The following is a 26,749-nucleotide window of genomic DNA, read 5'->3' as shown; positions in this document are numbered from 1 at the left end:
GTAAGTACTGCAGGAGAGAGTAGTGCATATCTTACACATAATAAATGAATGAATGATACTGGGATGCTAATACTTATGTGAATTTATATTTATATTAAAAAATCACAATAGTGCAGAAGCCAGTAATACTCGTGGGCAATCAAAGCAGTCAAATGAGACAAAACACCTCAAACAATTTGAATGTGGAACAAAATAGGACCATATTTCCTCCTAACGTACCGCATAATGAACTCTTTAAAGCACAGTCTCAGTTTGTTGTGGTGCCTGAAAAGCTTGGGGTCTGCTGGGATTTCATTCAAGAACACCTGGGCTACCTCTAGGGGACCCTGAAAAAGGCAGAAACATGTTTTTTCTATTGCATAGCGGATAAAAAAACCAGCTGACTCACAGGTTTGTATAAACATTTCTTTATGAAGTGCTAAAATAGAAATATATTTCACATCAGAGAATTTACAGTAAAATAAAGAATAATGCCAATCACAGTGCAGTTAACAATACAGTTACTCAATGTCTGAGTTATTTATATTATTTTAAGTAATTTGTTGTTATTAGTCCTGTCTACAAAAACATTTGGTAAGGTATTGAACAGTTATTTTGTATTATTCAGTTAAACTTTATGTTTATGCCACAATGTAAAAGTTCGACAAAGATTAACTAGAACTGGCCTAAATTTGCAGATGTGTTTTTAAATCTAAAGTCATATATTGTTGTAATGTTAAGTTCGAAGAGCACAGCAAGACTTTTCCTTTTGACTACTTTCTGTACCACAAATTACTATAGAATCTGCAATGTGTATTCAAGGATAAAATAATGTATTTTTCTTTGTAATACTGACATTGCTGTACCTTATATCTAAAATGTTAACAAAAGATTAATATTTTTGTATATATGAAAAGAATGATTGTCAAAATTTGTAATCTAGTCTAATTTGTAATCTATTAAAAATGTTGTTCCTCTTATAGATGTTTCCAACAGTCCACATTCTTTTTGTCTCTCACATTATCATAGTTCTAAAATACATAACTTCTAGTACTACTTCTCAACCCAAGCCACCAAAAATTAACAGACTACAACAAAGTTTTTAGAGTTGCAAGAAATCTGTGTAAGAGGGCAGTAGGTTCAGACAAGATGGCGAATCTCTTCTGAACTACATTTCCCACAAGGCAGTGGGGGGGGGAGACCTGCCATCCCTGGAGGGTGACATTTGGTAGGTTGACAGTTCAAAACCATGAAGTAGAGGCTTCCAGGGGCTGTCAATATCTTCTGTCTATGCTAGAGGATCTGCACCAGAGGAAGCATGAAGGAAATGTTTGAATATAGGATAAGAGTTTGAGTTTGAGTTTTGACAGACGGTTTGGATTGATGTCGATAAGCACCTTAACTGCCTGGTTGCATTATAGACAGATTAAGAGTTTAAAGGAAAACATTAACATAGAGCTGAAAGAGGAGCTAGGGTTTTGTGTTTTTAGGGGGTTTAATTGTACTGTAAATGCCCTTTTTTGCCTTACGTCTCTCTTTGCTGCTGTTGCCGGAGATCTGCATATTAAAATATACCTGCTACCACACTGTGCCGCAGATAATACTGCTCCTAGGAACACACCTGATTGACTGTTGCCCCCACAGACCCTTGCAAAACCATCTGAAGCATCTTGGCATCTGGTTGCTCTCGGTGAGTGGCGACGGCCAGCTCCAGGGTTTTCTTCTGCATGTCCTCAATGGCCACTTCAATGGGTGTGAGATCAAACTGGAGCCAAAGGAGTATGTGGTTAGACCATTGTATGACAGATGTTACTGAGGGAAGCTTTAGCATTAACATTAGAATTCTCCTCCCTTCTTCTCTGCAAATTTTCTTAAGATCTGTCATTTTCATTGGGGTTGGTTGATGGACAGCAATTTTCAAGTCTTGCCAGTTTTTCTCTTGGATTCAAGTCAGGACTTTAACTGGGACACTTACTATGAAAGACGCTGTAAAATTGCTAAAACCAGTCTCTATGCATGTGAATTTAACATGCATTGTGCTTTAAATGTCCATCAGCATTTTTCAAAGATTAGCCAATAGTCCCCTAGGTCACTGCTAGACTGTTTTTGTTAGACTGTTAGACTTTCAATGTCTTTGTGCAATGACACCAAGATAGCAGCCATACTGTACCTCTTCCTTCTGAATAACATTAATCCTGGTCTTGACATAGGGGAAGGCATGCATAGTGGTCAGGATAGTCTTTCTCTTGTACTGCTCATTGAGCTCTCCTCTGGGGCGGCCACTCTTTGTGAAGGGGGTGGTGTACATGAAGCGTCTCAAATTGAAGTTCTTTTCAAAATTGGTCAACCTGTCTTTCATTTCATACTCATCAAAGTATGGCTCCACAAATGTGATCTGAATGTAAGCCTACAAGAACAGAGAAAATGCAGACATTTTTCAAATAAGTCACAGCAACAACTTAAGTAACGCGAAAAAATAAAATAAAATGAGAATGTTTTAAGTTATATTGTTTAACAAGATGAACGTTAAAGCAACACTGATTGAAAACTGGTGAAAATTCCTATTACATCACATCTCTTTTAGGCAACAACTAAGTTCTTACTTCTCTGACCACAGAGAACAGAAATGAAATTTTCAGGTCTTGCGTGCCAAATGGTTTCCAAGACTATGATTAACAGAAGAAAAAAACCTTTACTTGGATCAATTTGTTTCCTTATTTAAAAGAAACTTAAGAGTTTATATAAACAGGATAGTGTGTATTAATAGGTGGATGTCAAGCGGTAATGATGTTAATTTTAATAATCACATTAGTCTTCAAATTTTAAACTAAATACATATTGATATCATGCTCAAATGTTTTATTTTGCATTTTGCGTTCCTGATGTACACTCTGGGTGGCTGCTTATAGAATAACGACAATCCATCAATACTTCTGGTAACAGTAACAGTAAGCTGAGGCCTCTTTGAAAAACAAACCTTAATCTCATTACTTCAGACAACAATAATAAAAGCAGGATCAGCTTTCTACATCACAGACTCCTTAAAAGTAAATGTAGACGCACCTTTTTAGGATTTAGCTTGGCTTTGTCAACTGGAGCTGAATCTTTTATTACCTCCATAGCATCCTGTCCAAAGCACTGACTGTAAAAGTTCTGAAACAATGTGACAAATTGGAAAAAAAAGGCAAAATATTTTAAACTACATCATAAGACAGTTGCATCAATTGACTGTTTTATGCTAAAAATACAAAGTGGTAGTTTTTCTTCTTCTCTTTCAAATGGCTGGCATTTCAGCACAAGCTAATTTAATTAAGCACATTCAAATGCTTTTGATTTTTGTTTACCTCTAATCTGTGGGATATTTCTGGAAGCTTGGTGATATCAGGTTCCTTGTAAATAAATTCACGCTCATCCAAGTCTCCAAACTTCATTCCATAGAAACCCACGCGGAAATATGTTCCAAACATTCTTTTGTGACCCTTTTAAAACAAGGTTTAAGAACTTGAACAACAAAGAACAGGCACATTTTGTTTATTATTGGCCCCAGATTAAGAAAATGCAGTTTAGTTTTGTTCATATGGCATTGAGCAGTTGGCTTTTCCCCCTTAAAAAACGTCTGAAGCTAATCTGGTCCTTTTTTCCGTCAAATTCCTGAAAGCCAGCCCGGAATTTTGTCTTAACATACTGTATATGGAAATGGTGTAACTTTCACTCAAAACTAGTACATACTTGGATATTTTTCAATGCTTTTTTATATTTCCTTTTGAAAGCAGTTTTTTTTCTTTGTAATTAACTCATGGATGGTTATTTATTTAAGCAGCTTTTACTCCCATTGCCCCTTTTTTAATGAGCCCTCCCAGAAGCCATTACATTCAGGACGTACAGTATTTTTCTCCATAAGTTAAAGCCATTTGTAAACCAAGTGTGTCAACACATACAGTATGACCCCCTGTACAGATCAATGAATGTTCTAATGTTAATATATCAATATAAATATATTTAACGAAATATGATTTGCCTTATGGAGAGATGCAACACTGTAAGATGAAGAGAAACGGGTACCTTCTGGATGATATTCTCAAAGGCTTTCTGCAGCTTGTCGTGAGTGGAAGACAGTTTCCTGAAGTCCCTGTGAGCCTCCAGAATAGGAATGACGATTTTGTAAACTTCATTTACAGTTTCATACAATCCACCCTACAACAGAAAGAGAGGAAGGTGCCTTTAAAATAATTAAAATTGTGATCTGGTAAAGCATTGCTTATGCCTACTGCTTATGATCTGGAAGAGCATCGATCTTCATTTAGTGCTAGCACCCCTTAATGACACAAATACAAATTTCATTCAACCAGGTCCATCAAATCAATGTCATTCTTCCATTATTGCAACATCCCATGATTTGTGGATTGTGCTACAGTACATAGTTTATTATGATCATAGGTCATCGGTAACCACGTCTAATGGAGCTACAATCTAGCAGGTCTTAAATCACCACTTTGTAAAGACCTAGAACACATTAGCTTTGGTACATTTAGTAAGTTAATTGATTAAATTAAACAAGGAATGGCCTCCTATGGTCCCCGAGCACTAAAGGCTGTTGGTATTTTCAAGGGATATCCAAACTCCTGAGCAAATCACCTGCTTAAGTGGTCAAAACAAGTGTTCCAAGTGAAGAGAAACGGATGAGTTAAGGAACAATCCAAATGAAAACCAGCTGGACTGGATGATACCTCAGTCTTAGGGTATCATCTCACCTCGACAGACAACACTATTTTTTTAACACAAGTGCAGCTTCTCCTTAGCACTAACGACCAGCCCCAACCCGCTCAGCCCTCTGGGTCTAATCGCCAGTGCCAGCCAGCCCTCACTCACAGTGCTGAACAGCTCAGCGGCCTGCTCCAGAAGGCCCACCAGGCCATTCTCAGTGAAGTACCGGCCAGTGCAAATCCCATCCTCATCCGGAGACAGGATGTCATCCGACACCGCTGATTCCTCTAGGACATTGGAAGAGATATTCTGCAATGTAAACACAACGAAAGACTGTCAGATTGTTCAGTTTTTATTCATCAATTCATGTTTGATCTAAAGAATGCGAGGCACACACTCTGGATTACATTCTGATGAACATTATCTGGCAGGTCCTAAAACCACGCACAGCTTTTTTTTTTATTCAGAACAACTGCACCACCTGGTAAATGGTACAATTTTACTCAGTATGAGGCGATTACATTTTTAAAAATGAATACAGTTGCACGTCATCGTTTTTTACTCATCTTGGGGATGAAACTCATAAATTAGATACACAAAACAGAAGCAGGTTGGAGCGTAGTTCGATGACTCAGGTGTGAACGGAGGGGGACAGTCTTGCAGATCCTGGATACCTGAAAGCTGACGCTGCCCACAGGCAGGTATTTGTGGTCCTCCAGCATACTCAGATACTCGGCCACCAGGGCGGCAGCGTGCACCAGGCACATGGCGGCCTCTGTGTAGCACTTTCTCTTGGAGTGCTTCTCCGCCATGTTCTGCAGCCAGGTCAGACGCAGGTCAGGGGATGTCTGGTAGCCCTTCGCTATTCTGATGGCAGACAGGACGAAAAAACCCTGAGTACCAGGAGGAACAAGTTCCCCCTCTGAATCATCAGTCAGAGGTGTCATGATTCATATTTTCACCTAGTGTCTGGATGTGATAGAACGCCTGACTTGATGTTCTGAAAAGCCCTTGCATGTAAAAGAAAATGTTTAACAAGCTGTAGGATTTCGGTTGGAAGAGACTACTACAGGGGTGCCCAACCTTTTTTAATGTAAGATCTACTTTTTCATTTGCCAGTCCAGCCCAATCTACCAGTGTGAATTTGAAGCTCTGATATAGGAAAAACAGACTGTGGGCACATCAGTACAACAACAAAAAAATAATCATGTTCCCATTCCTTGTGGTAACGGTACGTTACCCCTGGGCTACTACATATTTTATCCAAGAACAGAGCAAAAAGATACTGGAGAGGTCAAGCTGTAATTCCATTTTCAAAGTTCATATAACCAGTACTATTTTAAAATTTCAAATACAGTAAACTTTAAAATGTGGCATTCGAGAATGAGAATCTGGATATGTCACCACACTAAGCTCCAAGTGAACTACCCTCGCCTTGTATATCAGGGTCTGACACACTGTGTGAACAAGGGAACTTTGCATCTTTTTTCAGAGACATTAATTGCATTATACAGCAGTAAGCAAGTCGAACATTTCATCTATAAATATTCTTCGGAACATTTTTTCTCGCTTTAAAATGAATAAGCTGGAAAGAAGGTCAAGTAGGTAGCTGGGTCAGCATGCGTAGGCTGCAAAGGAACAAGTAAAGGTTTATTCCATGCTGAAAGGAGAAGAAAAGAAATAATGTTTCGGCTGTGGAGCCTTCTTCGGGTGCAGGGTGCGTTTTCAGCATGGAATAAATCTTTACTTGTTCCTAAGCTAGTAAGAGCTACGGTACCTTACCTTTTTTGAGACCTATAGGCACAGTATAACTAAATAGGGAACAGAGACGTTACCTGTACATGAGATCCATCAGCATCTCTGGGTCTTCCTGGAACTCTCTCATTTTCACCGTGTCAGACAGGATGCTGTTCAGGTTTCGTAGCAACTCATCAACCTGGATACAAAATTCATTTCAAGGCACATTTTTACACTTTGTTCAATTCTGCTTTTGTCTCTCTGAATAGTAGAAAACCAAGTCATGCCTTAAACCATAATCCAAAGTACCAAAGTAGAGTTTCCTAATGAAAAACTAAACTATGCTAGCCATTTTATCAATATTCTAAGTTCAGTAATGTCACGTAGTGGTGTACAAATATTCAGTATTATTACACGACGTGGTGCTTTGAGAGAGACGTTCCAGCACTGGACAGAAATTTGTATATACAGTACATTTGTTTCACTTATTATGTGATTAGTATATCTGGACTTATAATATATTGAATTGAATTTGTCTCATCATCATCAAGGAACAAAGTGGAACTACAGTAAGAAACACAGAAGTATTTTCAAATTTAAATTAGGTTACAATGTGTGCTCTTTGCAAAGTACAGCAGAAAATCCCTCCCCTTACTACATATAGCTCTGCTTAAACTATTGTGACATTATCAGACAGTATCACAGTCAAACCACCACAATGTTATGATTTCTGGTTTTCTTTTTTTTCTCATTCACCATTGTCAAATGCTTTTCCCATTAACACAATACTGTAACAGCCATCAAAGTGAAGTTTTTTATAGCATAAAGTTTTAGTTGGAAGGTTTTTATTTTGGATGCTAGGAAAAAAAGAATGTACCTGGCAAGGTAATTGTGTTGACTGCATCTCTGTGTCCTCCTCAGCGTATGCCAAGATAGTTCGTAAAGATCTTCTCAGGTACTCTTCATGGAAATCTGAAGATTTACCCACTAGCGAGGCCAGAGACATGGTGACCTGCATCTTCACGCGGGAGAAATTCTGAAAATACAAACAAACATATCAATATGCAGGAAAGCCTCTTTGGGACTTCAGACCATTTGTTTAAAAAAAAAGATTTGCCTCCACTACAGGATCCCTCTAAAAATGCTAATCAGGTACAGTATGATCCCAAAGATTCCAAATATATCAGCGTTTTCCTTTAGCAAAGTTAAAAAGAATGACAAAGAAATCAAAATAGAAGCAGAACAATGTGATCCTAAAAAAATAAAAACTCAAGTGCTTAATGCCTCACAGCACTGGGGTTCACCTTTGGATCTGTGTGTGTGTTCTCCCTGTTTGCTCCAGGTGCTCCAGTTTCCTCTCACAGTCCAAAACCATATTGGCAGCTTAATTGGCTTCTGGCAACATTGTCTCTGATGCGAGTGTGTGCGTGTCTGTGTTTGTGCCTGTGTGTCTGCCCTGCGGTGGACTGGCGTCCCATCCAGGGTGTACCCTGCCCTGAATCCATTGCTTGCCAAGATACTGTAGACTCCGGGCCCTGTACTTCAATATCATGTGACATTCAATGGGCTGCATTTTGTTACTTCAATCATTTTAGTGCCCCTTTAATCAAAACAACACAAAATATTTGTGCAATGCATGCACAGTTGGCAGATTAATTTTTCTATTTATTACAGAATACAAAATGCATACTGTATGGTGACTGAAGATTGTCTACCGTTAGTCAATTCACTTATGTACCTAGCCTAACTTTGCTACTGTAGGTACACCATGAAATCTGTACTAAAGTTTCTGCCTTTTGTCAAGTTGACCAGCAGCATCTTCATGTTCTACAGTTTCAGTAGCTTTCTCTTGAACACCCAAGTAAGGAGCCTGAACTCTGCTTATCAGTGATATCAGCACTGAAACCAGACTTGCCACACACTCTGCTTTACTTTCAATGTATTGGATTTTTCAAATCTGTTCATACACATAATTATAGAACCTAAAAATAACTCTCACCAGGTAACATCACAGGAGATTACAGACTTAAAAATCAATGGTGCACCTCCAATGATAATAATATTGTCCTATTTACCATTAATACCATCTTTAATGGGCAAATGCATTCATAGCTTTCTCTGAGATTAATAATATTTTACAAGGTTTACAAAAATATATCATGGCAGACAAATGTCAATACAACAGTACTGTGCCATTGGCTCTCTGCTGTGATGGTTCTGTTTTATGGTTCTATTGATTCTGGGGAATCGAAACACGTCGACAAAACTAAAGTAATCCATCTTGTTTATCACCAGCAAAAAAGCAAAAGTATTCCTTACTAACATGGTCTTAATTGATAATAAGTGTTTTGTATGTAGTATATCAATCATTTACATGGAAGCCTCATTCTAAAATCATTAATACTATAGCTTTATAACACTGTATATCATCAGGGGTGCATCAATCCAACTTAAAAAAGCTACCACCTGTAGGATTAAAGCAATACAGCTGATGTTATATATTGTGTGCTTTTTATCTTCAGCACAAAGGTAGACCAGGAATGGCAAGATTACCTTACATTTGATACCCATGTTTTCTATGCAAAAAAGCACAAAAATGTGTTTTGATCCTGGTTACACATGAGAAATTACGCTTGTCAATACTTCACAGTACGATCTGCGATTACAAGATACCATGCACACATGAAAACAAGGTGTTTCTGTTAATACTGCGGAGAAAAGCTCCCATTTTTCCTGCAGTGTGAAATACAGCATCTGAAGTGGTCATGATAAGAATCGCTACTATCTACGATCACCACCATGATCCTACATTTTCTTACACATGAACAACATAGAGAAAAATATAGACTGCTCTTCAAGCAGCGTTGTAACAGAAAACTAAACAAACTGGCTGAGAATCCAAAAATTCTCTGAAGGAATACTTTAAAGCAGATTCAGAATGAAAACCAGCATTTGGCATAGGCAAATCCACAGAAGAGTAACATCATCACAGAGTACACTGAGTGCAAGCGTTGCCTTGAAATTCTCTCACAGAGGATTATGGGTTCTTATGCTCTAACGTTCAAGAGGCACATCACAGGCTCCCATAAAGCACAAATGCAGGATCAACAACTAATAATAATAAACAGTCAGCAAAGCAGATTGGGTAAAAGTGAAAGGGGTGGGGTGGAAGGAGTTTGCCTTACGCTGGCCGAGCTGTAGCTGTATCTCATGATGAGGTAGAGGGTGGCGCAGGCCTGGCTGCGGTTGCCATCGATGCAGCTGCTGCAGTGCTGAAGGACTTTCTGGCACAGGTCGGCGCACTGCTCCGCCTCTTCCTCGAAGAGCAGGTCTCCAAACTGCAACGCACAGCACAAACCCACAGGCCTCAGGCCAGCGCTCGGAGGAAACAAGACACTGCGAGCCATCGGAATGGCTGGAGGGGGAACTTAATAATACCTTCAAACCACTGAAAGATGCACTGAAGAGGTCAGACACCGGCCTGTGGGCCAGCTCATCAGTGTAAAAGAGAGGCTGTTCACAGCTTACTTATCTGGTCATTATTATTACTACTACCTATTAAACACACCACAGGAAATGGACTTCAAAATGGAAACTTTCAAGTTTCGGGATGAAGAAAAGCACTCACAATTGTGCTCAGTAAAAGACTTCCTAAAGTTACGTCCCATTTTTCAGCATTTGTTTTGAATTTATATATTGGATTGTAAGGTAAAGAATGTTATTGCCACCATCAAGGAAAAAAAAAATCATGAGTTGTCTTGTAATTATGAGACAATTGACAAAAATTGACCAATGTCCACCAAGCTGCAGAATGTGTATGGACTTACTTTTCAGTGGTGTCTATCCATAACACAATTTTAACCATGAGGACACTCACCCATATCCTTAAACAAGAACAAGGGTGCTGTGCAATCTCTTCCACCGCTTAAAACTGAAACTCAACTAATGGTAATCTAGGTATTGTATGACAATTGTGCTATAGCGGCATGATCACATAGAGTACGTGACAACATACGATCTTGTAATTACGACATAATCGCATAACTAAAAGATCGTTTGGATTCTCGTAATAACAAGATAATTACGAGATAACTCGTTAATATTTTCTTTTCCTTGATGGCAGCAAAGCAATGCGCTTCTGTAGCGCGAAAACACAAATGTAGAAAATAAGTAAGCAAAACCATTAAAAACTACAGAAAATATCAGGAGAAGTTAGACTGCTTCTGAGACACGAGTTTCAGTACTACGCTCATTTAGGATTGACAGACACTGTGTATTCATGACTATCGGGGATATGCTCCCAGTAAAAGTGATTCTGCTATATTTCTCAGGTCATTTCAGGTGGAAGCAGGCCACAGAGCTGTATTTGGGAGCCGGAGCCTACGACGCAGTACCTTCACAATGAGGGCTCTAAGTGTGCTGAAGCAGTGTGCCAGGTAGGATGTGCTCTGGTTACAGCTGAGGGAGTGGAGCAGGACTCTCAGGACCCCTCCAAGCACACTGTCTTTGACATCAGACAGAGAGATTCCCTGCGGAAACACAAACGTAGGCCCACTCCAAGCAAAGATGGCACAAACTCCCACAGGGGAAAGATCACTTGGCTTGGAAAACCTACATTTCTAATTTTTTAATAAATAAAGTTATTAACATTACACTGATTTCTTTAAAAAGTATTTTAATAATATAAAACAGCTTGCATTAGGTATGAACTGTGCTGATATTTAAATATTTACAGTACTTGGGTAAGAAAGTTTGAACTGGACCAATAGAGTTAAACATACAGAGAAAAACACTGACTGACGAACAACAGGATGATTTACAGAGCAGCAGGAACAGTTTTGTCTTAAAGACTAGTGGCCTTACCTGGATGAGGGTTTCTAGCAAGTCAAGAATGACCAGGTTAGTCTCTGTGGCCAGGTTACCACTGATAATGGCCTCTTGGTCAAGCTCTGCCTTAGTTCTGAATAAAATGAGAAGAGGTTACCTCCCCTTTTTTAAACACTCGTTTATAATTGGCTATATACACTTATAAGAACATGGATTTCCACAGATTTTCTATTTGAGTGTAATATACAGTACTATTTTGACACATGTCCGATGAGAAGAACAGATAAAAAAACTAAATACTGAACAACAGAATGCAGATTTCTAAACTTAGTACCAATACATCCAACAATTTACCCAAATCCTTAATTACTGAAATGTTCTTTTTAAAAAATAATTATTACGGGGAGCAAGGTAAAAACAAGGAACTGTTGTTTAATTTATATGTATAGAAAGCTTATTATTTTGTATGCAAAGGACAGCAATTTGGCCCTTCTAGCTCATTTGGTTACTGATAGCAAATTGATCCAAGGATCTCTTCCGCTATTTCTTGTAGGAAGCCAGGGTATCAGTTCCAACCACATGGATGGTTAGCTTGTTCCTTGCTCACACAACCTTCTGTGTAAAGGTATGCCACCTATTGTAAGCCTTAAATGCACTTGTCCTTAGGAGATGTTAATTTCAAACTTTATAACCCCCTGTTTTACATATACTGTACATATATTGTATGTACTGTACATATAACATTATGTACTGTACATGTATAATAATATATACAGTAAAACACATTACTGTATGTACTTATAATATTGTGACAATAATGAGAAAATCAAAAACCTGGAAATCATAATTACACTAACATTACCCAAGTTGAGCTGCAGAGGGATCAGTAATGAACACATACTTGTCCTGTCTCTCATTGGTCTGCCGCCACTGGGTCAGATCTTTCCTCCACCTCAAGTTCTCGTTTTGTCCCAGCGTCCTGTCATTGCCTGTGTGAAAATACAGATATTTATAATACTGTTCTAATATTACTGTGGTAAAGGAAACAAACACAAAATGAAGAGGAACAGATGTAGAGGAGTGTTGGGACTTACAACTCAGTAAATTCTTACCTAGAGGTGTAAATGTGTTTAATTTGAGCTGATTAGTTTTCAGAAACGGTTTTCTGAGAATTGCAAGCAAGTGAGCGCACTAGTGCGTTCACCCTAAATTCTCGCTTTACTCTCTAAAAAAGTGCTGTCACTTCTTTCTTGACATACTTTCTGATCCTGGTCTCTGTGCCGACTGTGAAATAATGCCTTCCGTTGCCCCCAAATGGTTTGGAAAACTTCAAAAGGAATTTCTTTGAAGTTTCTTTTTCCCTCGTGCTTTTCACGGACAATAAAAGCCAAGATCTCTTTTCCTATCAAAGGAGGCAGGAGTGGAATCTCTCAGCTAGGTGTGCAGCTGGCCTTACCTAGGACCCCGCGACTACGTTTCATCATCTCTCCTCGGGCCCCCATGCCTCCCAGCAGAGCTTCCTCCAGCCGGGCCTTGGCTTGCTGGGATTTCTGCAGTGCCTGGGTGCTCACTTTGTCGGAGCTCTGCTTCCCCTGGACAAAACACACCGAAACACACTGCGTTAATGCATTAATGCAAGACAGACTTTATGGCAAGAGTTCTTCACATGCATAGTCTTCAAGCCTGAGAAGAAAAGTCAGTCTTGGTCTTTATCTTTACAGGGCTGAGAGCCATGATCGTTTTATTTACGCAATGGCAGTGTTAAGAACAGTCAATCGAATAAGGGAGGCAAAGTGTCTATTATCTGTATTGTCTAAAACGTGAGAACAATTACAAACAAGAGGAGGACATTCGATACAGCTAGCTCATTTGGGTTGTTTTTTATTGGCAACTAACTGGTCCAAGGATATCATCTGGCCATTTCTTGAAGGAAGCCTCTTCAACAACATGGCTGGGCCAATTCGTTTCACGCTCCCAAAACACTCTTGTGTAAAACAGTGGCTCCTATTCTCAGCACTCTTATATAACTTCCACTTTTGTCCAATTCTGTTGCTCCTCTGTTCAAGCCTGGCAGCTTATGACATTCCTTTGAGCCCAGGAATGTCTCATTAATATGCTCATTCATGACCACTCCTGAACTTAAATGTTATCTGACAGTTATTTGATCAGTCCTGAATTTAGTCTAATTCTCTTTTAATTTGTTTTGCAGTTAATGTGTTTTGACAGTTAGCTATACTGTACCAGAACGTGGATAATTGATATCAATTAGGAAGAACAGCGTTCCTCTTACAGATCCCTGTGGTACTCCATTAATTACATTTAACTGTACTTTCCATTACTTTCCATTAAACAGTTCTTCATTAAAGTATGTGCGCTACCTTGAATGCCTGCAATTTGAGAATCGTAGCTCTTGAGAATTTTGTGACCTAACTGAATTGTCTGTTCAAATTAATATTTACAGGCTTTAGTTATTTAATCCGTATCTTAGAGGAGCATAAATAATTTTCACATTTGCAAGAGAACCATTTGCTTATAAAGGAAAAATCTTTACCCTGTACTCAAAGCAGGAAACGCATATATAGAGTAGTTCCAAAAGCCGGTTCAGCTGGGAAGAGGGCAGGTCCATGGCCCATTTCTGAATGAGGTTTTGATCAGCATTTTTCATTATCCACAAGAAACAGATGAGCAGATTTCGACTGGTTTCAACTGTCAATGTGCCACACGGTTTGCCAGACTGGAAAAAGAGAAACATTCCTAGTGACAAACCACAGATATTCCATGCTTTCACTCTATTGATCTGTATGGCTGTTTACTTGTGCCTAATTATCTGACTATCTGACAAGTTGCTTCATTTTCAAATTCTATCCTGCTGTAATTGTAAACTGCAGCTCTTTTCACAAAGCTTATTGAAGATATTCCCTCCCTGTCTGAAGATTAACCAGTATTTGCAACAGACGCAATCCCTTCAAAGCAGAATTAAAAAGTACCAGGCTGTAAATATCAATAAAGCATATAAATAATATGAAAGGACTGTCCAACTGCATTAAATTAGTTTTAGTACATAGAAATAATTTAAACAAAAAGATGTTACTGTATATACAAAGAAATTCAGTACTATGCAGACATTTTCATTAATGTTTATTAGGTGTAATTTTTGCTCATACCACAGATGAAATGGTGCTTCTTGCAAGAGTACTGAAAGGATTCCCTGCTATCGCCATAGCAACGGATTGACTGATGGGGGTCACAGCTTCATTCTCCTCTTCTGGGGTTCCTGACTTTCCTTTCCCTCCCCGAGACTCAGCAACTGCAAGAACATTGATCCAGAAAGCAGGAACATTTTTTCCCAAATGAGAAGATTGTAAAAGAAACATAAGAAAATTACATTTCCCAACATTGCATTCACTGTATATTTTTACTCCAGCTCAAATGCACAGGGCAATGCCAGAACAACTACACCAAATATTCCAGGATCAGATAAAAAGACTGGAAACCCAGGAGCTAGAGCAGGAGTATGGTATTGTTCAACCCAGTCCTGCAACAGTGCTTCTTGGCTGGAAATTCTGCCTTTAAACCAACTGCTAGCAGTCACCAGGGAAATAGGCAGGCAAGGACTTCAAAGATCAAAAGCTGTTACACAAAATTAATAAGCCGCATAATGGAGCAAGCAAAATCCAATTTCTGTTTTCGTATCATTAGGCTCAGCTGCTGGTTGTTCATTTCAGGTAGAGGTCTCTTTCAACGCCCACTCAGTGATCCCCAGAGGAGTAAAATCCGGCCCTGGACTGACCTGTGAAGTCTAAATGGTTGAGGGACTCGAGAATGATGCTGACGAGAGGGAGGTAAAGAGCGGCTATTTTGGACCTCACTTCAGGGCGGCTGCACCGGGGGTCCAGGTCGTGTGAGCACAGCAGGCTGTGGGTGGCATTGATCGCCTTCCGCTGAACTTTGCCCATTCTAGGAGAGCAAGGAGACAAGACTGTATGGGTGTGCAGAATCAGTCAAGCGTCTTTATGGGCACAGGTAAAGGCTTATTCCACGCTGAAAGGCGAAGAAAAGAGACACAGCGTTTCGGCTGGGGAGCCTTCTTCAGGTGTGAGGGAGAGAGATAAAGTAGCGGATAAAGGAGCCGTAGGAGAATGAAAGACAGAGTAGACAGGATTGGGTGGGGAGCAGTGGTGAAATGCACGAAAAGCAGCTGAGAATGAGTGTATAAGCTCAGGGAGAACAGGAGGAGAGGTGCGGAAAGCTGAAATCTGCAAATGAATATAAAATATTTAGAAGGAGATGAGTCTGTCTTTGTGAGAAGGAGGAAGGTATGATCCAGGTTTAAGGCTAACTTTAGTTTTGGATGTCTAACTCCTGTTAAAGGCCTTTTAAGTGTCTTTATGATCAGACCATCAGTTGCTCCATAAGCAACAAGCACAAGGTTGCTATTCACTGATGGGCTGCATCCTCTGCCATATGTTTTAACACATGGGCCCTGCGTAAAAATCCATTATTATTAACGTGTATTACTTAGCATTAAAATTATATAATGTCTCATTTAGTGTTAAAGGTTCAATGATGATGGTAGATATCAGCTGTAAAACTTCCTTTCTTACAAGTGATGTCATACCCTACAATTTCTTTTCATAAGGAATAATTTTGATCAGAACAAACTTCAAATAAAATACTTGTAATGTGTATTTGAAATACTGTGTGCAGACAAAGACAGGCCTCCTATTCATAAAGAATTTCTCTGTAATAAGCAAATAAGCTTATTAATAAGCAAATTTTGGGAACAACAATCCAACACAGAGCTTGATACTGATCTGCTGCTAATCATATACTAATGCATATATATATTAATTCATATTGCATTTGGAAAAATAAGGGACATGGAATATATTGTCATGTGTTGTCAATGATAGACCTGATGATAAATAACATGTAGAGACCTTGAGATGTGACGTATGCTAAGTGTTGCATTGTTCAATTCAATCAGTGATGAGGTGGAAGTGTGATGATGTCTACAGAAATTTCCTTCAATCATAAAAACCCCTCTGGGTGCAGATTAGGAGCAACACTAATCGCTCAGCAATACCCTGACTAAATCCTTGGGCAAACAGGTTTTTCATTCCAGCAAGCCAAGCCTTACATGTTGATTTTCCAGCATGACAATGAGAAACACTGCTAGGATTACAATGGCATGACTTTGATGAAAGGCCATGCCATGGTCAACCTGAGGACAACAGAATGTCTGAGGGATCAACTTGCCAATCCCATCAAGAGGAGACAACTGCTAGCTGATGCAGCTGCACAGGAGTGCTATAATGTACACAGCAATGTAACCTGAGGCTGATTAGGGCTGTGCATTAACGCTACCAGGATTAATGCTCAGGAAGCTCATGGCCATTACTAATTCTGAAACATTTTCACTTTCTGAGTTTGTCTCCTTTCATGTTGGGTATTTATCATGATTAATTGACTGGTATATTCTGTGATTTTAATATGTATGTTTCAAATAAATGTATTAGTCATGAGTATTTCATTTCATTTGTGCATCAGTATATTTGCTGTGGTGAGCTTTGCACTTTGGTTATCTTCGCACTTTGTGCAGCCGTACAGAGTGTGTCCTGTATACCATTTTTGTGATATCTAAGGAATAAACACATCAAAAGGGAGATATAAGAGATAGCAGTGTGGTTTCATTCTTTTTTGCAACATGCTCTTTCTTTACCATAACTTTTCTTGTTCTTGCACAGAACATGTTCTCATCAAACACAAGCTGTCCTGCACAGAGATGCTGGTTTTCAGAGAAGAAGCAGAGACATTGCCTAGAATGTTTTCATGTGCTCATCAGAAATGTTAGTCAGTAGTGTCTAGTCCCAGCAGGACCACCATCAGTACTGTGCTTGGGCAGAAATGAGTTTCACTCACGCCTCAGTCTCCATGTCCACGGCTGCGCTGAGCTCAGTGAGGAGCAGTCCCGTCAAGTAGTGCTGCTGTTTATAGTCTTGAGACAGGTCAAACATGCTGGCAATCTTTTGGTCTTGGAAGCTGGAGCAAGTGCTCGAGTTCTGGCCGGTGAAGAGATTCAGTTAGCAAAGAGAATGATTTACAATGAACAACACTGTCAACATCATAGGTGTTTATACAGATAGCAAGAGTAGTGATTCCCAGACCTGCTCCTGGGGGACTGCTGTCATGCCTGGTTTATGTTCTAGCTGGGATTTTAAATACAGACTAACTGATGTCAGTTTAAAATTGCTTTCATTGCCAAAACAATGATTGGGGTTTAGAATTGCTATCAACTCTGGACCAATATCTGAAGTTCAGAAATCGCTGAACTTCATGCAGTTGCGGTGTGATACCGGACACGGTCCCAACTAGACCTCGGGAGAAAAGGAAATAAAAAGTCACTGTGGGAGTGTTTGATGTATTATCTTCCCCACCTGCCTTTCTTTGTCTCAAACGAATTTCCTATTAAGAGCTGCGTAGTCAGAATTTAGGGAACAAACTCATAAGAGCGAGTTGAGGAAAGACTGCTTAAAGATCTGAATTTGTCGGAAAAGAAGTACTTGGTATAGCTAAAAACCAAGAACTGAGTGCCAAAACAGCCATATAAGCAATCCATTTTAATCAAGACATCTATTACGCAGGAGATTTAAGAACTCGGCTGGTATGAAAGGAGCAGTCACAGCAGCAGTCCCCCAGGGGCAGTGTTAGAGACCCACTGAGTCAGAGGCTACTGGCATGATCAATACCTGCCTTGCCTGAGAGTTCCTGTCATCAAACACTGGTCATGTTGAGTCAATATAGCATCTTCTACCATTACACAAGGGGACATATTTTTCCCACATGAAGAAGACGCAACAGCCAAAATATTGTACTTTTTCATTTCTTTCTTATTTCTACATGGAAATGACCTCCAACATGTCTCTTTGCACACTGACACAGCTCTTCCTAAAATGTTTTTTTCACTGCTTTACAGTATTTGTATTATGTACTAAATTTCATTGCTGCATTATGTGTGCTATCTTGAAAGAATTGTATTATGTGTGTATCTATTAGATTGTTAAAGCATTAGCTACCCCTTGCATATGAGCAGGTCTTTGATAATTCCAATCAGTTAGAAAATGTCCTGTATTGATTAAAAATACTGTTTATGTGTAATGGTAAAAAAAAAACTGGGAAAAATGTAACATCACTTAGGAGACTAGAGAGCAATCATCCTGTCAAGACTTGAGAACCACAGACCCACCTGGGAGGAGACAGAGGGGCAAGGGGAGGCTGGGGCAGAGGTTGGACTGACAAAGAAGAGATTGATATTGAGATAGTGCTCATGGCTGCACAGGATCCTCAGGAACTCCAGCCTCATCGATATGAGAGTCGGGATCGAGACTGACTTTGCTGACATCTGAAAAAGAGTGACTTGTCAACTCCATAAAGGAAAATGTAGCCTACTTAAGATTCAAGTAAAACATGTTATGGAACTCCACACCAGTGATTATCAGAAAAACACATTTTATACCCTGTAGTTACAAAAAGGAATTAAACTATGCTACTTTGAAAACATTGTTCTATTTTTTATTCAGTCTCTCCTGGAATAAGAGTGAAATAACACAAATGCCTCTAAAAACTAAAACATTTCTTAGCTCAATTTGAATCAACTTCCTATTTTTTCTTACTTGTCCCAGTTTCATACAAATTATTTTCTGAATACCTAATTGTTTCTTTGTACTTGACCTACCATACAGTTAATCTGCTGTACATACAGTATGTCATTCCTTCTTATAATTTGTGAGGTGGTTTTAGAATACTGTATATCCACTTTGAAAACAGGGTCTATTAAAACCAATGGATTTGTTGACTTCATTTTTCATTCTTCCTCGGTGTGGAATACAATAAACAGAACAACCTACCTGATTACAATAGTTCCTCACAAGGTGAAACACAAAGCCGCGGTCCATGAGAGACAGGAGATCATACAGGAAAAACGCCAAGCTAATGTTGATCTTCTCAGCTTGCTCAACTTCCTAAAACCAATTAAGTGCAATGTTATACAGAGTGCTTTCAAAAAAGTCCAAAATCAGCAGCCACTCAACATCACAACATCTTTCATGCCAACTGTAAAAAGGCAGATCAATTCAGTGCCTTTCAAACATATGCACCTTTTTTCAAATGAACTTTTTGATTTAAAACTGAACACTGTGATACGCAAAGAAGGTTGAATGTTGTGTAATTATTCAGCTTCCTAAATTAGGACTAAGGAGAAGCAGCTTTAACAGAAATTAATGCTGTGTCATTTTTGCTAGGTATATGCTAATTTTGTATAGCATGATGATATACATTTTGACAATTGTTCGCAGCAAAATTACTCCAATTCCAGCAAGTTCACTAGTAATCTGTAATGGACCACTACAATCTTCAATTCTAAACGTATTATATTGGATTTAAGTCAGGACCTTGTCTGAGCGACTCAAGGAATTCCACTCTTTTCTTGTAACACCACTGTGGCTTTGGGTTTTAAGCTTTGTGTCTTTGTCCAGCTGAAATGTGAATATTCAACCCAGTTTTACGAGTGATAAGCAAATTCTATATTTGCTTGCAACCTCCTAACTTTTGCTTCTGTACCACTGTATCCCTCTTTTGTTCATCGTCACGATTCATTTTCGTATTATGTGAGCTGTAGCCTGAAATTCAACCTGAAACTCTGACTGTGAAAACCTACAGAGACAGATGTGTTTTCTCTGAAGTATAATGTTAAACAACTTACATTTCACACAGAAAGAGACATTAATTTTGTGACCTTTAAAAATGTTGTTTTACACCTGAACTGATTTAGGGTTACTACAGTAAAGGGGTTGAATACTTATGCAAGTATCTAATTGGCAAATCAAAATTTCTTTGAATCAGTTTACATACCTTTAACATTAAGGTCATTCTTCTTTAAGCTATAAAAAATGTGTTTTAATAAAGTTGAATAATTTAGATGGCACTAATCTACTCTGCCAGATTTCAGACTGATTTTCTCTGCTGCATCTGCTGTTCTGTTGGCAAATCAGCACAAAGCGCTAAGGGTTATGTCACAAAAAGCAGCAACTACTGTACCATCACATTCTGCAATTACTAATTTATCATTTATCAAAACAACGTGTCAGTTTGGAAATCATCCGATTTCACAAGATCACAATCAAAATGAATATGATTGCTTCAATACCATATCTACAGTATTCTGCAATTAAGTAGCTGTGTTAATACTGGAAGAAGTCCCACAGCTTCTACTTGAAAGAAGGATGCAGTGCCATAATGAGAGCTGCTCTGTCAGCTGGGATCATAGGACGAGTCTTCCTTTACCTTCTGCTGTTTCACTAAAATTGTCCCGATCTCAGCAGTCACTACGTTCACTATAGTGGTGATGTCATCTTTGAACCTATCAGAGAAGCGGCTCCTACGAGGGATGTCATGTTTCTCCATCTGATGGACGTACTGGGCCATGCTCTTCACCTGCAGGGTTAACAAACACCAAGAGACATGAATGTAGTCACTGTTACGCCAGTGTAAGACCCTCAGCGGTAGTTTATTTAAGTTTAAGGAACAGTGGTCAAGAAGCCAGGTGTTCTTAACTGTAGAGCGAGATCCGAAAGCCGTGGTCAAGCAGAAGCGGAGTGCAGGAACCAGTAACACACAAGAAGGTTAACTTTCAGAAAGCGTGAACGTTAGGCTCGCCAGGGAAACCCAACACCGAGCACCAAGGTAACTGTGGATAGCTCTAAAATAGTCTAAAGCTGGGAGGTGTGGTGGTGACCGGGAGAGCTGATTGGTTAATTAGTCCTACAGGCTACGCCTTCTCGAATTGGCAGAGCTAGAGGCTTGTCTCACATGAATCGTACCTATCCTGTTTTAGTGCACGATTATGACAAGCCAGGGTTAAAATATCTGACCAAGGAGGAAGACCAGGAGTCTTTCAAATTCCTATGAAGTGTGACTTTATCAATTTAAGTGTAAATCTTTTTGTTACATAAAGTCCACAACACATTATTCTGTATGCATACTACAAATTAATTCATTTGGGTCTCAGCACTTTTGTCTGGATGTACAGTAGTTACTTTCAGAAAGAAGTGTTAAGGCACTATTTTGGCTAGAAATGTTATAACACTTTAAATTGAGGTAAACTAAAATACTTATGTTTTAAAAGGTCTAGTAGCACATTTTTAAAAGTGCTAAATACAGAGGCAGAGGTTCCTGAGGGTATTTCTTAATTTAAAAAAATCAAGAACATTTAATGTTATTGATGCTAAAAATGTCTTCACACATATAGAAGATTCTGTTTGCATTTATACATACAGTTACATTACAGTTTCCTAAAATCTCACCCTAACTTGTGAAGACTCTTCTTTTACAGTGAGGCAAAGTCCATAGATCCTTACCAGAAGTTCAAAGAAGAACCAGGCATATTTATAGGCATTTTCTCTGCACACTCCAGTACTGACAACCATCTGAAGAGCCAGCTCCTCATGGAATTGCTGTAAGGGGTGTAAAAAAATAAAATGTTGTATCTGGAACTGGGGCCTTACTTCACAAACTCAATACCAAGAAGCTAAGAAAGGTTACAATGGAGTTGAGGCCATTAAGCAGTTTAGTAGCTACTGCAAGTGATCTAAAATGTATTGTGTCTTGAAGAAGCCAAGAGTTTGAACCTCAACCACCTTACTGGGAATCCTAATCTGGAAACCCCCAACTCTTGAATAGGCATTTCATACTCTCTGTCCTAAACGGAGTCCCATTTAGTTTCCAAATGTAACCTTACGTCCTTCTTGAAGCACTGAATGTGAAACATTCTCCTGTGTTTGCTCTATCTATACCCTAAGGATTTTATGTATTTTGATCAATTTCTTTTGTTGTGCACTGCAAGGATTCAGCTCCTTTAACCTGTCTGACTATGACAATCCTCTTTGAAGAAGGAATCATTCTTGTTGCTCATCTTTGAACTCTTTCTGGGACTATAATATAATTTTCTTTGTATGGTGTCCAAAACCGAACACAGTATTCTTTGATTAGATGCTTACAAAGAACAAGGTGAGTCAAGCACACACTGTACCCAGGGCTTACCGACAGAGAGGCACTTAATTAACAGGTCCACTGTGTGTGAAACCTTTGATCTTTAAGAAACAGCATGTTCATGAAGTACAGTGTGATGCTAATGTCAGTGTGTGATGCTGATGTCAGCAGATAATGGTCTATTTTAGGAAACATGTAATATCACTATGTGAACTTTTATTAGAAGTTTTTATGCTTCTAAATGTACATGAATCTAAGTAATGGATGTGCAATAACCTGTAGAGAGGGTCTCAATCACTAGTAATGAACTTGGCAATAATTCCCACGTTGTTATAGACACTTAATGTTGCATCGCCCTCTAGTGGTCAGTGCCTACCTTTTTATTTGTAGGTCTGGGTCCCCCTGAAACATTTTGGAAGTGGTTGGCAACTTCTATATAGGAAGACATGCGGCTGCCAGGGTTATTGAGGCCCTGAGGGGAAAGAAATTTGAGGAAATAAGAAGACATCTCACAAACTCAGCAAATCACGTCTTAACAAATTTAACTTGGATACCTGCTTTGAATCGTGCCTTTTCTCTGAAACTTACTCCTGTGCTAGCAGTACTTTTTAAAAGCTTTCATTGATTACAGTCTTAAAATGCTGTTTTAATTCCTCTTGCAAACACTGCAGTTTTTAAGCAAACAAGACAGGAAACTAAATTTAACCTATCACTGCTTTAAATGGATTCTAAGCGTATACAGTACATCCTAAACACACAGTGGAAACTGGAGGCATATTAAACTCGACTATGACTTGGCTTTAATCCTATGATTAAACGGACAGAGAATGATACATAGTAAGAACAACTGCTACTACTTATAACGCCTTAAAATGTAACACATTTCTCAACAAAATTAACAGTGCGTACACACAGTTCCCAGGCGTGCTGATTTTGGCTTGGGAGTGGAGGCACGGACAGTACAATATGTGATGTCACCAATGGAATTTTTTCCCTTGCGTGGAACCTGACAGGCTGATATGTGCAGTTATCCCACAGGCATGCTTCTGAACAGTTTGCCATCACAAGGAAGGGGTGATCATGACGTTTTCCTGTGGCAGCGAACAAACCTGGAGCCCACTAAAGCAAAATCTCTGCCAATTCTGAGAAATCGCTCGGGCACAAACGCAAACACGTCAGAAACTATTCGAAGGCAAACTACAAGTCTACCCTAAGTATTAGTCAACATGTCCATGGTTTTGAAGGGATTTTAGAAGAATTACTGTAAAAGCAACAAAATAAAAAGGATATAAAAACAGTTACAAACAAAAGGAAGCCACTCGGCCTATTTACCCCCTATGGTAGTTAGTATAGACAGTTAATCATCCAGTCATTTCTTGAAGAAACCAGGGTTTCCAGTTTAACGACATGCCTGTTCCACACTACCACAGTACTTTGTGCAAAGATCTGCCTCCTGTTTTTGGATTTAAATACACTTTCCATTTGTGACCTCTAAGTGTTCTGTTTAATGTCCTAAAAGGAGTGATGTGTGCCTTATCTTATTTATCAGGACTTGCCACTGCTGAGACAAACAGACCTATACAGTATGTGAACACAAACATGCTAATAAAAATTCATCTGATTTCTTTTGTAAACTCTGAGTAATTAATATATATTATATTTAAAACTTTATATATATATATAATATGTATGTTTATATTTATATTTATATGATGCATTAATTATGTTTGTGAATGGGGAGAATGATCCCCCTCTAGACTCTCCAGCGCAGCCCCTGGTGCAGCACCTTGGAGTTCAGGATGCTCTTCACCTCCTCGTCGTCAGCAGTCTGTGGGGCTGGGATGTCTGGGTTGCTGCTGCTGAGGACCCGCGACTGCAGGAGCCTGGTGCCCACAGAGGAGGCGCTGGCACGGCCCATCGTGTTGTAGCGGCTTTCTGGGTGGAGCAGGGACGTCCCGGATCCTGAGGCCAGGAGACAGCGTGTTCACATTGCTGCATGCCTTTGCCAGTGTGGTCTGTTGAAATCTACTGTCTGAAATCATGTTTCTCCGGCCTGTGATTTAGATTAAACTATCTCCATGAAACCAAATGAAATAAGAGCCTAGAATTCTAGAATTCACTCATTAATGTTCCTTGTCCACTCAATGTTACACTTATAAAAAAAAGAACCAATTTCTCACATGGAGAAAGACTGTTTTTTCTTATTTCCCACAAGATGGAAGACTGAACCTTGTCTACTTGTTTTTTTCAAACTGGGCTCTGAAATAACAGCTTGATATGACCAATATATTAAAGAATATAACGATTCTTTATTTTAAAAAAGTTTGCCTGTTCAAATATTACCTGTGCTTAATATCTCTTTTTGTGTGTCTGGAAGTCTGAACACATAATACAGATATGAGGCCAGGAGACAGTTTCGTCCATGCTGATCCTTGGCAAGTTCTTGGCTGTTGTGGAGGCTGTTCACGACTGACACCACAGATTCAAAAGCAATTTGGGCAAGGTTGGCTGTAAAACAGATCAGACATCATTGAACATAAGACTAATCCTTATCTGACTGATGCTTTCATCCAAAGAAACTTACATTCATACCGATTTTTACACCTGTTTTTTTTACTAGAACAAATCAGGCGAAACACCTTGCTTAAGGGTACAACAGTAGTACCTTGCGTGGGATTCGAACTTACAACCTTCCAGATATGAGGCAAGAACCCTCACCACTGATCCACGCTGCTAGCCTGAGAACAATTTGAGCCACAATTACTGTTACAGATGAGAGGAGACAGCCCATCTTGTCCATTTGGTAGTTCACGAGAAATAGCGTCCGAGAATTACATGCAGTTGAGTATTTAGGTATTATTAAGTTTACTGACTATAGTTTGGCTTAACATGCTTGACTGAGGGCTAGCCCCCTAGCCAGAGGACCTGGAGGCTGGGACCCCACTTGCATATTTTGCAGCAACCTAACTCAAACAACAACAGGTTATGTAAAAAATGTCAGGGCACAACATTAACCACTACTTTAGCCAGCAGCCATATCATCCTGCAACTCACAACTGGCAGCCCACTGAAGCTCAACAGGAGCGAGCCTGGTCAGTACCTGGATGAGAGACCTCCTGGGAAAAACTAAGGTTGCTGCTGGAAGAGGTGTTAGTGGGGCCAGCAGGGGGCGCTCACCCCATGGTCTGTGTGGGTCCTAATGCCCCAGTATAGTGACGGCGACACTATACTGTAAAAGGGTGCTGTCCTTCGGATGAGATGTAAAACTGAGGTCCTGACTCTCTGTGGTCATTAAAAATCCCACGGTGTTTTGCAAAATGTGTAGAGGTGTTACCCTGGCATCCTCGCCAAATGTCCCATTGGCCTTTGCCAATCATGGCCTCCTAATAATCCCCACCTATGAACTGGTTTATCACTCTGTTCTCCTCCTCACTGAGAGCTGATGTGTGGTGAGCGTTCTGGTGCACTATGGCTGCCATTGCATCATCCAGGTGGGGCTGTACATTGGTGGAGGGGAGTCCCCATTACTGTAAAGCACTTTGAATGGAGTATCACGAAAGCGCTATGAAGGTGTAAGAAATTATTATTTAATGAAAATCAGTTTTGACTTGATTTAGTGAATATCCAAACAATGTGACCTCAGTTCTCCAAAGAAAGAACCTACCTGTCTGTCCTGCGATTACCATGGGCTGCACAATCAACCTGAAGAGCTTGTCCAGAACCTGGTGCAGGAAGAGGACGAGGGGCTCCAGCCGAGACGAGGAAAGAGAGATGATGCTCAGTTTCAGCTCCTGCTCCAGCTTGCTTTCAGGAATCTTGTCTTCCAGAACACGAATTGGAAATGTGACTTTACCCTCCAGGGCATGACACAGAGTGAAGAACCTTTCCAAATGATTATCCTAGGGAAAAAAACAGGATATTTCTGTTTACAAAAGTTGCAATAACAGCTTTGATACAAACCAAGGAAACCACTTTCTAGGCTAACTCCATCTTAAACGAAGAATTTATCATGGTTATCCCTTGCATTTGTATGATATTCTGAAGGATGCTTCTGCACTCTGGGCCAGTGGGAACAAGACATGCTAGATTACAACTGAATGAGAAAGGTACCAATCTGCTAGGGGCAATGATCTACAGTATAAAGAACACAGAGAGTGGAGACAAAAAGAAAACCCTCCAGGAAAAAAAGCAGGACTTCAAAGGACCTGGTAATTAATGCTTATACATAAATGCCAGGACTGTTAGGAACTGTATACAGGAAACACAATCTAATGTATCGCCATATGTGTGTGATGTGAGGGGAAGTAAAGAGACATGGATAGCTGAAAGTGACAGTGAATAACACAGCAGTAACACAGATACACAATGTTCAGAAGAGACTGGAAGATGGAGGAGGTGGAGGTGTAGCATTATACATTCAGGCACAGGAACTGAAGTAGGAATAAGGGTCTCAGAA

At 39.5% G+C, this 26,749-nt stretch overlaps 1 protein-coding gene across 1 annotated transcript in view; it reads right to left on the bottom strand.

The window, feature by feature from the left end:
• Positions 1-26,749, bottom strand: part of dock8 (dedicator of cytokinesis 8) — an 85,457-nt gene that overhangs the window by 4,375 nt on the left and 54,333 nt on the right. Inside the window, exons 20-46 of the mRNA XM_088910667.1 lie at positions 25,958-26,192; positions 24,637-24,801; positions 24,080-24,255; positions 22,670-22,765; positions 21,663-21,758; positions 20,590-20,739; positions 19,155-19,268; positions 18,494-18,649; positions 17,170-17,309; positions 15,038-15,204; positions 14,412-14,554; positions 13,799-13,981; positions 12,704-12,839; positions 12,149-12,236; positions 11,284-11,380; positions 10,815-10,949; positions 9,606-9,758; positions 7,298-7,456; positions 6,519-6,619; positions 5,358-5,550; positions 4,849-4,992; positions 4,042-4,173; positions 3,324-3,458; positions 3,043-3,132; positions 2,150-2,386; positions 1,601-1,744; positions 220-326 (exon numbers count right to left, since the gene is read on the bottom strand). Of these exons, the coding sequence (XP_088766793.1) occupies positions 220-326; positions 1,601-1,744; positions 2,150-2,386; positions 3,043-3,132; positions 3,324-3,458; positions 4,042-4,173; positions 4,849-4,992; positions 5,358-5,550; positions 6,519-6,619; positions 7,298-7,456; positions 9,606-9,758; positions 10,815-10,949; positions 11,284-11,380; positions 12,149-12,236; positions 12,704-12,839; positions 13,799-13,981; positions 14,412-14,554; positions 15,038-15,204; positions 17,170-17,309; positions 18,494-18,649; positions 19,155-19,268; positions 20,590-20,739; positions 21,663-21,758; positions 22,670-22,765; positions 24,080-24,255; positions 24,637-24,801; positions 25,958-26,192 (3,872 nt within the window). The remainder of the gene's footprint in view (positions 1-219; positions 327-1,600; positions 1,745-2,149; positions 2,387-3,042; positions 3,133-3,323; positions 3,459-4,041; positions 4,174-4,848; positions 4,993-5,357; positions 5,551-6,518; positions 6,620-7,297; positions 7,457-9,605; positions 9,759-10,814; positions 10,950-11,283; positions 11,381-12,148; positions 12,237-12,703; positions 12,840-13,798; positions 13,982-14,411; positions 14,555-15,037; positions 15,205-17,169; positions 17,310-18,493; positions 18,650-19,154; positions 19,269-20,589; positions 20,740-21,662; positions 21,759-22,669; positions 22,766-24,079; positions 24,256-24,636; positions 24,802-25,957; positions 26,193-26,749) is intronic.

Source organism: Atractosteus spatula, chromosome 3 (assembly GCF_055471065.1).
Source record: "Atractosteus spatula isolate fAtrSpa1 chromosome 3, fAtrSpa1.hap1, whole genome shotgun sequence".
NCBI classification, from domain to species: Eukaryota; Metazoa; Chordata; class Actinopteri; order Semionotiformes; family Lepisosteidae; genus Atractosteus; species Atractosteus spatula.
Note: the sequence above shows the minus strand (reverse complement) of the source record. Positions and strands in the feature narration are given on the sequence as shown.